Here is a 15,123-nt window from a genome sequence, read left to right as displayed (position 1 = left end):
GCTCACTTTCACTTAGGGATGTGCGGCTGCATGGCAGTCTCAGAGTCAGCAGACCCTGTTTTCAGTTCACCCCATGTTCCAGCCCCACATGGGGTAAGTCGAGGTTAAGAGGTGCTGGGTGAAGAAAGGTGATTAATTTAAGACGAACATGGCCAAATCTCTTGCCTCATTTTTTTCCTAAACTAGACGAGCTGAAGGATTCGCATGAGAGAAAAGAGAGAGCATTTTGTTTGTAACCTATCTGTTCCCGGCTAGGCTACTCGTGGGCCTCCATACCTCCTCTGAAAGCCTGGATCAGCCACTCTTTCTGGTCCTTGTGCTCGTATTAAATCACTAAGAACGGGTCTTCTCAAAGATCGGTTGAACAAGAGTCTCCTTTAGTAAGATTTCTTTTTACGGATGGGCTCCACCCGCCTATCAGATGCTTGTCCGCCCTAGCGGGAAGACGTTTCCAGCCCCGTCCCCTGCCCAGCCCTTCATCCTTACGCGGGCCTCCCGCGCCCGCCGGCGGCGGTGACGCGCGGCGGCGGTGACGCGCCCTCCTCTCGCGAGAGAGCGGGCGGCGCGCGGCCGGCGGCGGCCGCTCCCCATAAATAGCGGGGCGAGGCTGGGCCTCCCTAGTTAGCGGCGGCGGCGCCCGTGCTTCCGGCGGCGGCTCGTCTTCCCTTCCCGGGTGAGTACGGCCGGCCGCGGGGGTAAGCAGGTCGGCGGGAGCGCTCGGTTCCCTCTGCCCGCTCGCCCCGCAGGGCTGAGTCCGCAATATGGTGGAACCTGGTGGAGCGGACGAGGGTTGCGACTCCGTCTGTGGCTCGCCGCGGCGCCGCCCCCGCTGCCTCCGTCATCGCCCTTGCGGTTCCCCCGCCTCGAATCCCGGTGTATTTCGGTAGGCTGCCCAAGGGACTCCCGGGACCAGAAAGTCCCTAGGCGCTCGTCCGCCCCCGGCAGAGGCACTGGACTGCCCCGTCCCTGGAGAGGGCCCTGGGGACACCTGAAAACTGGGGCGCGGTCGTCCCTGGGCACCGCGGTTAGCCAGGGCAAGCTTCTTGACTCTTCTGCATGGCTCATCGTGCTGCTTTCTGGTCTTTAACTTATTTCCATAGCGGGGTGGGGGGGGGAGAGGGGGAGAGTGGAAATTCGATTAGTGACTTTCCTGTTCAGGACCTTTTACTGGCTCTGAAATATGCTTTTGTACCGTGGGCTTTGATTAAGACATCTTGCTCACATGCTCCCGTGAACTGGATGTGACTTTTGCCAGAGCTGAGGGATCTCTGAAACTGTGCAAGATCCTAGTTATCTTCCCTGTCTTTAAGAGCAGGAATAACTTCATAAATTAACCCTCTGATTTCAGTAATTAAAATTCAAATCCATGCCGTGGGTGGCTGGATCATTTGGGACACGTTGCAAATACTAAATAATCCTTAAAGTAATGGCCCTTCTTCCTTCAAAGGCCAAATTCTGCACTGTTAGCCTCTTCTGTTCTACAGCATGCTTTGTGGTTCAAAGTGAACTTCGTTTGTACTCTATGTACATCTGACTTGTGATGCTATGTGAGAAGCATAACATGTTTCCGGGGATATTTCAATACTTGATAGATGGAAAGATAACTTCTCTGTTACTGCTGTAACCCTTGTCTGTTACCTACTTATTTGTTACATGTACAGTGGTTAATTTCATTACAGGTGTTACCTTATGGCACATGTGTTAATATGTGCAAATATGTCTGTAAAGCATTAACAGTATGCCTTTGTTGTTGTTCCCCATTATGTAACAAGGAAAAGTTTTACTTGACCCCAGGCAGAATATTAACACACTCCTTTTTGCATTGTCCTAGGTATGTGAAAGAAAACTACTGTTGGCTCTTTGACAAACCTAGCAGAAAGCCTTGAAAACCACAGTAATTTTGAGGACTTTTAGCTTGCCTTTCTGTTGCTTTCATGTATGCAGGTTCTTCTGGAACTTAAGTGTCATATGAAACCATCAATGCCAAAAGTGCTTCTTGCAGATTCAGTTCAGCCTGCATACATGTACAAGATGACTGTTCACCTCTGTGTGCTCTCCTTATGTGGTACTGCAATAGCCCTTCTTTTATAGGGCTCATGGGGAGAGCTGTTAGTATTTTCTCCATGGGAATACATGTTGGAAAATAATTGAGTAGCATAGGCTTGTTGAATGACTGTTGTCCACAGCCTGTTTCAGTGGGGGATGGATAATAATTAAGTCTAAATTAGCATAAAAGAGTTATTTTCTGCAGTGGGAGCCCTGTGCTCTGTCTGTTACAGGAATGCTAACTTCTGAGCAAGGGGAGCCCTACATGGGCATCAGGCGTAGCACTAGAGATAATGAACTCCTTGAGTTTAGTGGACTGACTTATGAGAATTGAGGTGATTTGGGCAGCAATGATGACTCAAATTTCAAACTTGACTCCCTATGCTAACGGAGATCTAATCTGATTAAATATATTTGTGCTGGATTCTTCATCTCACTTAGACATCCTAAACTAGAGTTTTAGTGACTTGTTGGCTGGCATTTCTTTGTCCTGGCTCAACAGATAAGCCCAAGTGTGTCTCCTTTTTTTCCAGGAAAAAATAAAATAAAATTAATCTACCAGTTGGTAATTCTGCAGTGAACTGCTGTACCTCAAAGCCTGTCTCTTGCACATACCCTACTTGTGTTGCCTAAACCAAACAAAGTAATTGGGAAACAAAGTTTTGGATTTCTACATTGTTACAATAAAATGTAATTCCTGCATGCAAGAATGTGAACATCCTAATCCCTTGATCAATGAGGTTGATTACAAAAGGGTTGTTAGTTTCACAGTCTGGTGGTTAGATGAAGTGGATATGAGGATGCCATAACTTGGATATGCTTCTTTCACAGGCTGTGTAAGATTCAAGACCTGAAAAAATGGCATTGGCAGCAATTGATCCACAGCAGGTACGTCTGAGTTAGCACCATAGTTTTTTATGTCTAGTTCAGAAAAATAGGAGTCAACTAACTTCTTTCTCCTTTAAACAGAACATTGTATCAAGGGTTGTCAACCTTCCCTTGGTGAGCTCCACCTATGATATGGTGTCCACAGCTTATGTCACCACAAAGGATAACCATCCTTATCTGAAGTCAGTATGTGAGATAGCAGAGAAAGGAGTGAAGACGATTACTTCGGTAGCCATGACAAGTGCTATGCCTATCATCCAGAAACTGGAACCACAAAGTAAGGCCAAGATGGAGCTGTTGATAACTTTAATTCAGCTGGTTGCTTTATATATGCAGATGCACTTACAGTTCAGTAAGGTCATGCTGGTCTGGAATGTTTCAGGTAGCTGACTGAAGCTGTTGCCTGGCTTGTTGAGTAACTGATTGTGATTACTGATTATGATTTAACCAAAAAAAAAAATTCCAGAGCCAAAGCAAATTCCGGCTTTTGCAATACTGAACTTACTGACTGCTCTTGATGTGCAAGATGGTTACCTAGTCTCTTGCTCAACACCTTCCTCACATTTCACCTAGTTTCAAATACTACTTTGTACTTTCTCTCATGGAAAACAAGTTGTAGTTAAATTTGGCAACTGTGTCACAAGGCTGTTGTAACCAGGAGCCTGATTTCATGAGTGGCAGAAGGCCAGGTGCTTCAGCTTGTTCTAACAGTTGCTTGTAAAGGATTGAATGGATTTTCTCTGCCTGCAAGTGAACTTTTTTCTGGCACTGAAAACCTGCCTTGTTCCTGGGCTTTGCTGCCTCAAATCTCACTGAAAAAGGGAGGAAGCTACTTTAAGAGTGTTGTTGCATGACCTCTGTTTCAAGAGGAATTCTCAGAGTTATTTATACTAAGGGAAAAAAACCACCAAAATTAAAACCAACTATTGTAATTTCTTTTATAGTTGTAGTTGCCAACAACTATGCTTGTATAGGTCTAGACAAAATCGAAGAGAGACTGCCTATACTGAATCAACCCACTGACAAGGTAAGCTTTTTCCATGTACATATGCTAAGCAGAAGAACTATACACCTTTCCTCTTCTCTATTGTCAATAAAAATACAGGAAGACAGATTTCAGTAAGCCACACCTGAAGCACAGCTTAGAAGCAATGAAGCAGTAAAAGGTGTTTCTGTAGAACTGTTTGCCTTTAAGAGGCCATTAAGACTTTTTTTTTAATTTGCCCACAATTTTGGCTGCAGTTGACTGGTGGGCAGCTCTTTAAAATTCGAGTCCTTGTCTGTTTCCTGCTCAGTGTGAAACAAGCAGTACTTGAATTACTTTCACTGAAGTGTTTTAAGCTGAAGGCTGTATGGCAGTCATATTTTGTTTTGTCTTGAACATATGTCTTCAGGGAAGAGTTTCTCCTAGATAACCAATACTTGTACAAGCTTTACCACAAATTTATATTTCCTGGATTATGTAGCTCTCACTAAAAATATTTTTAGTGAATCAGCCTGTTTCCTATGACAGGTTGTCGCCAATGCCAAGGATGCAGTTGTTGGAGCCAAAGAAGCTGTAACAACCTCTGTGACTGGTGCCAAGGAAACTGTTGCTCACACAATCACTGGAGTTGTGGGCAAGACTAAAGAAGCAATGCAAGACAGCGTAGAAATGACCAAGTCAGTTGTCAATGGCAGCATTAACACTGTCCTGGGAAGTCGTGTGGTGCAAATGGTGAGCAGTGGAGTGGACAGTGCTCTCACTAAATCAGAGACCCTTGTAGACCAGTATCTCCCACTTACAGAAGCAGAACTAGGTAAGACTAATTCAAGGTTTTGTTTTGTTGGAATGCTTATATTGGAGACAAGCAAGCAATCATCTGTTTATTAACTTACTCATTGTGGGGAGGGGGCACATGCTTCCCAAATTGCCTTTTGCCTTGCTGGTTATAATAGAATCTTCACAGGGAAGCACAGTGAAAGTAAGGATTTCTACATATGGTGGTCTATAAACCTACCCTGGTGCTAAAGGACTACTAAAGTCTAGTATTCAGCCATTGCTAACCACATAAAATTGCGTCAGACCTCTTAAATTTTCTTCCAGTGGTCAATTTTCTTCCTTTCTACATATCTAGAGAAAGAAGCTGCAAAAGTTGAAGGTTTTGAAGTTGGAGTTCAAAAGCCGAGCTACTACATTAGACTAGGATCCCTGTCTTCAAAGGTCCGCACACGTGCCTACCAACAAGCCTTAAACAAAGTTAGAGATGCTAAACAGAAAAGCCAGGAGACAATCTCTCAGCTCCACCACACTGTTAGTCTGGTAAGTTTAAGCTTTCCCTTGAGGTATAAAAAGCAAATGTTGGCATAGTTTTAGAGTGCAGAAAACAGTCAAAAGAGGCATAGAAAACTGGAATTGCTCTCAGATGAAATGCACTTTCTAAATATAAGTAATTTCCCACTCAGAGCTTTTCACATCCATTCAAGAGAGGTACTAAATCAGGCTGAACTGTAAACTAAACAGCAATTGCTTGTAATTTTAAGCACTGCAGCAATAGAACTGACATGTTTAAAACAATATGCTTATTTTGGAGTGCTGGGTTTGACACAGACTTCATTCAGTGAATAAAGTGTCTTACAACTTAGAAATACTTCAGTCCTTTAAGTCCTTTTTGTTAATAAAATGTTGGATTCTTTATGGGCTTGCTCTTCTTGCTGTGGGCATCTCTGAGCCTTCCTGGGTATTTCAATAGTCTTATCCTACAGGACAAACTGTGCATAAAGTCACAGCCTTCTATACACTTTCAAATCCTTGTGTAGGATGCTAGTGGGGGGGTGGAAAATAGTTGAGGCAGAGGTATACACTACATAACATCTCAGAACTGCTTCCAGTTTTCTATTCTTTGAAGAGAAGGAACACATTCTTATATTCCCCAAATTTTTATACTGAACTTTTAAAGTATTTAAAAAGGAGGTTACAAAGCAGGTAAGGTAGGGTGTAGCCCTAACAAACTGTTTGGACTCTTTGCTTTACTTCCTTATTTGGCTGTATTTCAGATCGAGTATGCCAGAAAGAATATGAATAGTGCCAATCAGAAACTTCTTGATGCTCAGGAAAAGCTTTATCAATCCTGGGTAGAATGGAAGAAAAATACAGGCCAAAATGATGATGAACTGCATAGCGCTGAGGTAAATAGATATAAATGTAAACCAGAAATAAATGGATTGTATACTGCGAAGTTAACAGCAAACTAACAGTCCTCAAAGTGTGCAGTATGTTAACAGCACAAACTTATGTGCAAATGTGGAATCTGAATGCTGAAGCTCAGGTCAGCTGGCTAGTGACTACTGTGAAAAGTAGGGGACACCCGAACTCTGAAATGACCCTACCTCCTGCAAACACTCTGGGGTTCATTCTTCTTTCAAGAGAATGCTCATCCTGTTTAGCATGTGAATCTGGATTGGGAGATCCATTCAACTAGGACTCCCTTATCTGATAGGGCCAGACCAGAAATAACAATTTCTCAGCATACAGCAGTCTTAGGCACAGACTCACTGAGTCTATATGTAGCTTTAAAAAGTGGTTCATTGATTAGAATATACCTACCTGCTGTGACTTCTTATCCAGACTTGAAACAAGAGCTTGCTTATCTCTTGCTGGGTGGAAGTTTCTGTTCCACAAAGTACTTGAGCACTGAAGAAATATCAAGTACTTTCAAGTCTCTGACTCTTCAGACTTAAGACCTGTTTTATTATCTGCTATACCTTTATTTTACTTACATCCCCTTTACTTTGCTTCTTCATGTACCTTGAGCAACAGAAAACTGCTACAGTTGTAAAAAGATACTAATGTGCTGTTATGCTTTTTGTTTCCAGCACATTGAGTCAAGAACTCTAGCTATTGCACAGAGCCTCACTCAGCAGCTTCAGACCACCTGCCTCACACTGGTCTCAAGCCTACAGGGCCTGCCACAGAATGTGCAGGATCAGGTTTACAGTGTTGGGTCAATGGCAGGTGATGTCTACCAGAGCTTTCGGTCAGCATCCTCCTTCCAAGAATTATCAGACAGCTTTCTTAGCACTAGCAAAGGACAGCTGAAGAAAATGAAGGAGTCTCTGGATGATGTGATGGATTATCTTGTTAACAACACACCGCTCAACTGGCTGGTAGGTCCCTTTTACCCACAACTGCTTGGCATTCAGCATGCTGAGAGCAAAGGTGAAGGGGAGAAAAATTCCAGCCAGAAAGACAAACAGCCTGAACACATTACTGAAACTGCATAGCATGCATGTACTCTGCTGACAGACCAAACAAGTGGCCTTAGCAAGTGTAGCTGTCAAAAAAGCCTTGGAGAAAAATCCATAAACATAGGAGTAGAGGAATGATACAGAGAAAAGACACTCACACATGGGCTGTATTGTCCTGTGTGTTTAAGTCACTCTGAAAACTCAAACTGTCTTAAACGCCTACATATTGGCAGCTTACAGTTGTCAAGATGCCTTGCTTGTCTGTCAAGTTAAGAAACCTCACCCTGTTTATTATTGGTCTCAATACCATTAGTCTAAATGAAACCTACCATAGCTAAAAGCATTTTATTTGTTGCTTAATCTGTGCCAGAATATAAGCCTGGCATACTATGGAATGCATTTAAAAGCCCTGCAGTCTAGCCAGGTATGCTTAAATTCCATGCTTGCTGCAGATCATGCATTTGATTATTATGGATCTGACAGTCTCAAATTCTACTGCTACACAATTCATGACAAAAGTTCTGTGAGTGCATAATTCCAAAGCGGAAAGTGGGGTTTCTGAATGAATCAGCTGGAGTTACTTCAATGCTGTGACAGTGCTAACATTAACTGTATAAACTTAACTATTGTGTAACACAGTAACCTGACCACAGAATCATAGAATATCTCAAGTTGGAAGGGACTCGTAAGGATCATCATGTCCAATTCCCTGGTCCTCACAGGACTACCTAAAACAAAACCATATGACTAAGAGCATTGTCCAGATGCTCCTTGAACTCTGACAGGCTTGGTGCCGTGACCACTTCCCTGGGGAGCCTGTTCCAGTGACCAACCAAATCATTATCAACACATTTTTTTAATATGCAGTATAAAGACAAGATTCATGCTGTTTGTACCTAGGTGCCTGCTGTTGTGTGGGTTGTTGGGTTTTTTGTAGCCACTTTTTGTAATTCATTTTGTATGCTAGTAATAAATGCTTCAGTAGCCAAAGTCTGTCTCCATTTCAGTGGTGTTTAAAACAAATGTAACTTGCTGTTCTGTGACTCCTTCAAACTGGGTCCAGCAGAAAGCAAGCTTGAGATGCAAATGAAGTAGACACTCATTGAAAATGTATTTGCGTGTGTGTACATATAGATACTGCTGCAGTATTTCCTTCCTCCCTTTGTGTTAGTCTTAGCGTTACTGCTGTTTTTTGGTGCTTGCTGTTGCCTAAGCTGAAAGCTGATGCGTGTTCTAATATTGAGAAAAGAAGGATCTGGACAAAAAACCCCAACCATGTCCTGCCTTCACAGTAGGTGTTCTGTGTGTGTAAGACTGCTGGCTACCTGGTTTGGCTGCTGGCTCCCTATAAACAGTATATACTTCTCAACTGCCAACACCAGTTTTAACCTGCTTAACTTTATTTACTTTCTTTTGAACTTGAGTGACTAATGTACATTAACGCTCAGCTACTTGGGTGGAATTGTTCTTCAATAAATCCTGTGAATCCCTCCCCAGAAGAGAATTATAGTCACTGAGAAATAAGATTTCTTGTTTTAGGGCTGTCCAGGTAAGTTGTGTCTGTGTTCTTAATGCATGCCCTGTGCAACTTTGAGTTGCAATCTTTTAGTGTAGCAATGCTGGCCACTATTTTCAAAGAGGTCACCAAATAGTGTGAAGCAAAAATGGAGTTCAAAGGAAGCTTGTCGCCTAGTGACACATTGCTACATGGAACAATGCCTCTACCTGGCACAATGTGGGCACTAAAGCAAATGGCATGTAGTCTAGCCTTCCACGGTGAGTAGGCTTGCTTAGCTGTTAAGTCAAGGTTGGTCTAGAAGTGTAAGGAAGACACTGGATTTTAAGCGCAGTATTAAACAAAATTATAACAAACAATTACAGGTAAAGATTCTGTAACTTCCAGCTTTAAACATTTTTTGTAAGGGGACTGTTTAATGTGAAATTAACATGAAATGGTGAGATATTCCTTTCCAGCTAGAGCCTGATTTAAGACTTCTGGAATTCTTTCAACAATTACTTATGTTTACTTTAAGTATTGAATGAGTCCAGCCTGAGAATATCCTTTTTTATCTCAGTTTGTAATAAAGTTTGTACAGTGCATCCACTGCTGTAGAGGTGCTCAGGAACAGAATGGGACTAACCAGGTCTGGGAGCAGCTGGCACTTCAAAGAAGAAAATTCCTATTTTTATATGTATTTTAAAATCTGAAGGCTGTGGGGCTTCATTCTAACATGATTGATCAAACAAGACAGTGAACACTTTGAATATCCTGAGGACTGAGAAATACAGCACTGTCTAGCATTAGTGCAAGAATAATACATCTCTCTGTTCTGCCTTAAGTTGCACTACTATTTTGTGTTCTCTTAGATGGCTGTCTAACTCTACTAAATGTCAGCAAGCAGATGAAGTAGAAAGCAAGGAAAAATGTTACCAGCCTAGACCTTCAAATCATTTCTCCCCCATCATGCATTGTTGGGTGGCTTCTGGGTAAAAGTTAACTTGACTTCTGACAGCTGACCTACAACTAGTAGCCACAAATAGAGGAATGCTTGGTTAAATGCTTACCTAATGGTTGGGCTAATAGCCTGTTATATCAAAATGCTGTATGCAGGTTCCTGTATTGTGATGTGTGGTTGTTTCATTGGATCCTGCCCTGCTCTGAAAGCGTGTAAGTTTCTGTCCCACCCACACCCCCCAAATAATCTTAGAAACCCTTCCTTGGAGGAAAAGAGGGCTGGGTAAGAGCAAATCAGTATGTTCCTGGTTTATTATATTGAATAGAAGTCCAGGATTTAAATTATTAGACTCTCCTGCTAAGGACAGCACCAGTTATTTAAACTTAATTGCAACTGCAGCTTGCATGGGTATCTTCTTGCTGGTAATCTAGTACAGCATATCCCTAAGCTCTATTCTAATTACAAGTCTACAGACAAAAGTTGGGTTTTTTTCTAGCACAGTTAGAGACAGTGATGATTAAAATGCCCCCTCGAGGCAAGAATGATGTGGACTCCTTCCAAAGCCATCTTTTTTTTGCCACAGTGGGCTGAAGCTGAAGTGTACGCTAATAACTGCTGAAAATCCTCAAGTAGGAGGAAAACCTAAAATATTAAAAGATCGGAGCCTGCTCAAATTTTTCCTGCTATCTTGTCTGTTTCTCTGTAATTGCATATATTGAATAGCTCAGCTGCACTGCACAGAAACTTGCTTGCTCTTAGTCCAAAAACACTTTTGAGGATATAGCATGGGCTAGAGAGCTGTGAAATCTCTCTGGAACCTTTTAAAAAAGGTAAAACCAGATAGGTTGAAAATTACAGGAAACAGTTGATCCTATTTGCAACAAGGCAGATAAACTAGATGAAATGGAACAGAGTGTCAAAGGCTGCTAGTCACACAAAAACTGTGATGGTAAAGGTTAGAATACTAATGAAGTAATTATCACTGGTAAAGTTATTTAGGGCTTATTTAGAATTCAGAAAATTATTTTTGCTCTTTGAGAGATCATTCAAAAAATCATTCATGCTGGTTGAAGCTTCCCCTTTCCAGGCTCACTTAACAGAGAACTATTATTCTATCATTGCTGATAATCCTTTACTACAAAAGTTTTAAATATAAGCATTTCTTAATTGCTCCTATGGTATCAATTTTTGGAAACATCATATTTATAGCAGCATACACATTGGTCAAATCCAAATAACAAGATTTGTATAAGTAAACTTCCCTGAAGCTGCAGGGATATAGCTAGTTTGCCTTGAACTAAAGAAAGGTGGAAAGCTTTTGAAATCTTTCCCATGCCTTAAGATGACTTTTTGAAATTATCTTTTCCAAACTGCAGCTACAGTAATACTATATAGCTAGTAAAACAGGTGAAAGGGCTTAGAAACACTTGATGCATTATTTATTTAAAAAAAAAAAACCCAACTCAAAAACTTACCTAAGCCATCTAATTAAAAAGAGAAAATGGAACCTAACTTATTTTTTAAGCGTGATCTGTTGGTCATTTACATGATCAGAAAGTCTTACCTGCAACAGCTTGCTGGAGGTATTGTGTGCAGTGTTTTGTTAAATGTATTTCTTTTCATACTAAGATGGAAATTTTATTTCTTTTGGATAATACAGTCTCTGATGACTAAAAAATAACTGCTTGTTCTGAAGGTTCACAAAATAAGAACCACTTCAAATTGTTAGTGGCTCAGTTCTGAAAATATACTAAGCAAGAAAAAATGGATTAATTTAAAGTTAGCATTGACATTAACATTTGTATATGAAGACAGCAAAATACTGAAATATCTTTTGCACTATTCCACGCAAGAATTTTGCAAGCTTTGCACTATTCTGAGTAAATGATCTAACTGCATCTTACAGAGAAATGGCAGGAAGAAGAGTTGTACCTAGCCTTATCCTTTGTTGCAAGAATTGACTTGCTGCTTTGCTTCAACTTCCTACCAACCGTGAAAACTGATATGAAACTGCAGGTCCTTTACCTAAGCAAGCCCGTAACACCAAGGGCTTTGCATTGTTTCAGTTAGACTGGTGCAGCTGTCAGAATATGCTATTCTAATACAATTCAACATGTTCAAAACAGATAAACCATACTGACATCAACCTTGTTTACTCTGATGCTGACAGGCACAGTCCAATTTGAAACTCTTTCATGGCTATGAACATCTTACTAGTATGGTAAAGGAGTCAGCTGCTTATAATGTATGCATTAAGAGGATGAAGAAAGCATAAACTGAAATTCGAGTGATTATCCTGTCATCAGTAAGAGCAACATGTATATAAGTAATGAAGGTGTCTTAAACCTAGGATATAGTGAAAATTATCACTGGTCGGATACAGTTAGTGAATATGGTTGTGTGCCCTGCTCGCTGTAAATATAGAATAAAACAACTTGTTTAAACCATCTGTTTGGGCACATTTTTAAACAAGTTTGCATGTGGACTACTTGGCCTTAGTCTTGTTAAGATATCCCCATTTCTACTGCAGTACGAAATACAGGGTCATGTGCTGATAATGGGAAAACTTGTTCTCTGTCTGCTAATTAGAGTTTTAGGTAAACTGCCATAAGCAGAAAGATGCAAGACAATTCTTGCTGGTAGAAAGATGTGTTTCCCCCATTCCTAGTGCCTTTTGGTTTTTTAGGAGACAAAGATTACTGATCTCATTTTGATCAAGCTTAGGTTCTCAAAGTGGTCTACACATTTCATTGTATTCACACTAGCGCCTGATAAGTGACATGCTGCTTAAATTCTTCTGAAGCTCAGTTTTAATTAGTATTTGTAAGTTCCTAGTGTCCCATGGCTACCTAATCTCTAAGGAACTGAGTGATTCATGTTCAGTGCTATCTAAAACCTGATAGCTGAAACAGTAATCCCTTTATCCTTTGATGTGTTCTCTGTTCTTCTGAAATGTCTTCATAGCAGGCAAAGCTTAGATATGTCTTGCATACTATCTTTCGTAAAGTAAGCCATAAGGTGTTTTGCAGTTAGGGAGTGTATTAAAACTGCTCCTCCAGTCAGCACTGAGCTTAAGTTACACAAATGCCTAGAAACCTCTTCAGGTTGCTGAACAAAGTCCTGTCAGCATGCAGCAAACGTTATGTGCCAATACTGCGTGCCTGGCTCCAAGCATGTCACATCACCATTAAAGCTAACCATGAATTAAACTATAGATAGAAGTACTTTTCACTTGGGGCAAAAAACTTCTGGTTATGAGTAAATTGCTTAATTATATCCCATTTTTCTGAAGTGCCTAAGTAATCTAAGTCCTACTAAGGGGACTTAAGGGTTGGGACTTAAGCTCCTAAGTGTCTTAGCTAACATTTTTAGAAGTGTGCAACATCCATGTATCCACTAATGTCTCTGGCAATTCCTGAAACCTGGTGCTGCTTAACAGTACAGAATACTATACATGCAGTTAAAACAGAGGCCAAAGTGGGATTTCAGTTCCAGATACTTGTTTCCTCAGGAAAGGTTTGATGTGGTAGGCAGGCAGAGCAGTATAGAGCAATCCATATCAAGCTCCTCAGGGCAGGTTCCTTTGTATAGCCCATTGCTCCCAAGGAAAGAAAAAAAGCAAAATAAGTTAAAAACCCCTTCCTTTCTTAACTTTCCAGTCACTAGTTTCACTACACTCCACTGAGTTCAGCTCTGTTCCATCTCTACTATAAAATCCTGTCTTCTAAGCAACTGATCTACGTATTCCATAGTATTTGGTGTGTCTTAATGCTGTATGTTTCATATGTGACTAAGCATATTCTGCTTTGTATTATTTTGTGTCTGATTTCTAGAGATGCTGAGCATCTTTGTCTCCTGACTTCACTAAGGAATACTGCACAAATTTATTTAGTTTTACTTTTAAATTGATTGAAATTTCATTCCTACACAGGTTCCAGATTTCACTATTACAGACCTGTCTTCAGAGTCAGATGATATCCCAGATATTTTGGATTTGGATGAAGATGATCAACAAGATTTTTCACGCACGAATGGCCCTTACACTACAGGGCAAAGAGCTGAATAAAGAGAAGCATAAAAATGTCATTTTCATACAATGTACTTTTGCCATGTTTAACTTGTATTTCTCCTTTTTAAAGATGAACCTGACTAGCTTAGGTATTATGGGGATATTTTTTTTAAATCAGTACTGTTTTACTTAGCTGCATCAAAATTCTGATTTTTTTTTCCACCTAATGAATGTGTGCTATATTAATTCATTAGCCCGGGTGTCACACTCCCACTGTACAAGCCAGATATAGCCTAAACAGTGTACGCAACTGATCTAATCTTTGTTAATGATTTGTTCTCTCACTGGCAGCAGCCACGAGAACACTCTAGTGCTTTGCATAAAGGACTGCCAACAAAAGGAGTTGATGAGGATTTGCCCACAAAATTTTCCCTTTCAGTCTCCAGGAAAAGCACTTCTGCATCTACCTCTTTGCTGCTGGAAAGAGTAAGAGAGTTTATGCTATCAGGTGTGGGGCCTGAGACTACGAGAGGGTAAATGCTTAAAAAGGAAAGTTTTCCAGGTATAAGGATGACAGTTAAAAAAGAAAGGGGAAGAGACTGTAAAAGGTAAAGAAGAAAGGAGGGCAAAGAGATACAAAGAGATGTGGGACAAAAGAAGATTGCAAAAAAAAGAAAAAAAAAGATACTTGAAGGTAGAGATACTTCTAGTGACAGTGATGACCAATATTATGTTTAAATAAAATCTCAATCAAATATTTGCTAAGGAATGCCGAATCTGCATTTGCTTTGCACACACAGTGACTTCTGTAGGAGTGGGGGTGAGTGGCAATGGGACAGGAGACGGGCTTGTTGCATCTCTTTCCGAGGATCAGGCTGAACTCCTCCCGCAGAGATCTCCTCGATGTCGCTGGGGTGACTGCTGCAAGTCTGGAGATGATGTAGAGTGCTACTTCCGTACAGCCCTGGAAACGTTACTCAGCACTCAGTTATAGCCGTGAGGTTGGCACCTCTGCTCTCGCGTCATCTAACACGTGGTGGTTGTGAAAAGTTGAAGTCTAGTCACTGAAATGCCTTGGAATAAAAGCTTGAACCGCATAGCCTGCTGTCGGTGCGCGTTTTACTTGGGTTTCGTGTTACATTTTGCAATCCGATTACAAAATAACTTAAATTGGAAGGGCCCTCTGGGGCCGGCCTCCTCCGAACGCTGCGCAAAGCGCGGCGCCCTCTATGGTCAGCTCGCGCTCCTCGGGGCCTCCTCGGGGCGGGTTTCGAGCGACGAGCTGGCCCCGCCGCCGCCGCCGCCGCCGCCGCCGCTGCTGCTCCACCCCCGTGGCCCGGCCTCTTGGGGGGCCCTCGGCGTGGCGGCGGCTCCTCCTCCTCCAAAGCGGCGGGCGGGCTTTCGGCTGCGGCACCCCCGCGGTGGCCTACCGCCGCCCGGACTACACCTCCCGGGGGGCCGCGCGCCAAGTTCCCGTCTTCCTCTCTGGCCGCCGCG

The 15,123-nt window shown here is 41.8% G+C and overlaps 1 protein-coding gene across 6 annotated transcripts; it reads left to right on the top strand.

Annotated features, from left to right (window-relative positions):
• Positions 1–520: 520 nt before the first annotated feature.
• Positions 521–14,723, top strand: PLIN2 (perilipin 2). Of its 6 annotated transcripts, none has more exons than XM_054809619.1 (9): positions 522–673; positions 2,878–2,934; positions 3,016–3,211; positions 3,879–3,961; positions 4,448–4,733; positions 5,052–5,236; positions 5,971–6,102; positions 6,790–7,080; positions 13,549–14,723. In XM_054809619.1, exons 2-9 carry the CDS (start codon positions 2,905–2,907, stop codon positions 13,681–13,683), a joined length of 1,338 nt encoding a protein of 445 aa, XP_054665594.1. In that variant the 5' UTR covers positions 522–673; positions 2,878–2,904; the 3' UTR covers positions 13,684–14,723. The 6 variants fall into 6 exon arrangements, with proteins under 6 accessions (XP_054665599.1, XP_054665600.1, XP_054665594.1 ...); XM_054809621.1 differs by having other exon boundaries at positions 625–873; XM_054809622.1 differs by lacking the exon at positions 522–673 and adding an exon at positions 923–1,034.
• Positions 14,724–15,123: the final 400 nt, after the last annotated feature.

This window comes from Grus americana, chromosome Z (genome assembly GCF_028858705.1).
Source record: "Grus americana isolate bGruAme1 chromosome Z, bGruAme1.mat, whole genome shotgun sequence".
Classification (NCBI taxonomy): Eukaryota; Metazoa; Chordata; class Aves; order Gruiformes; family Gruidae; genus Grus; species Grus americana.
Note: the sequence above shows the minus strand (reverse complement) of the source record. Positions and strands in the feature narration are given on the sequence as shown.

Bases quoted from the DNA above. Each gene is read 5' to 3' on its own strand.
- PLIN2 (XM_054809619.1), top strand. From the start codon at position 2,905: ATGGCATTGGCAGCAATTGATCCACAGCAG. The intron at 5,237-5,970 runs GTAAGTTTAAGC...GCTGTATTTCAG, and splicing joins TCCACCACACTGTTAGTCTG to ATCGAGTATGCCAGAAAGAA. The intron at 6,103-6,789 runs GTAAATAGATAT...TTTTGTTTCCAG, and splicing joins ATGAACTGCATAGCGCTGAG to CACATTGAGTCAAGAACTCT.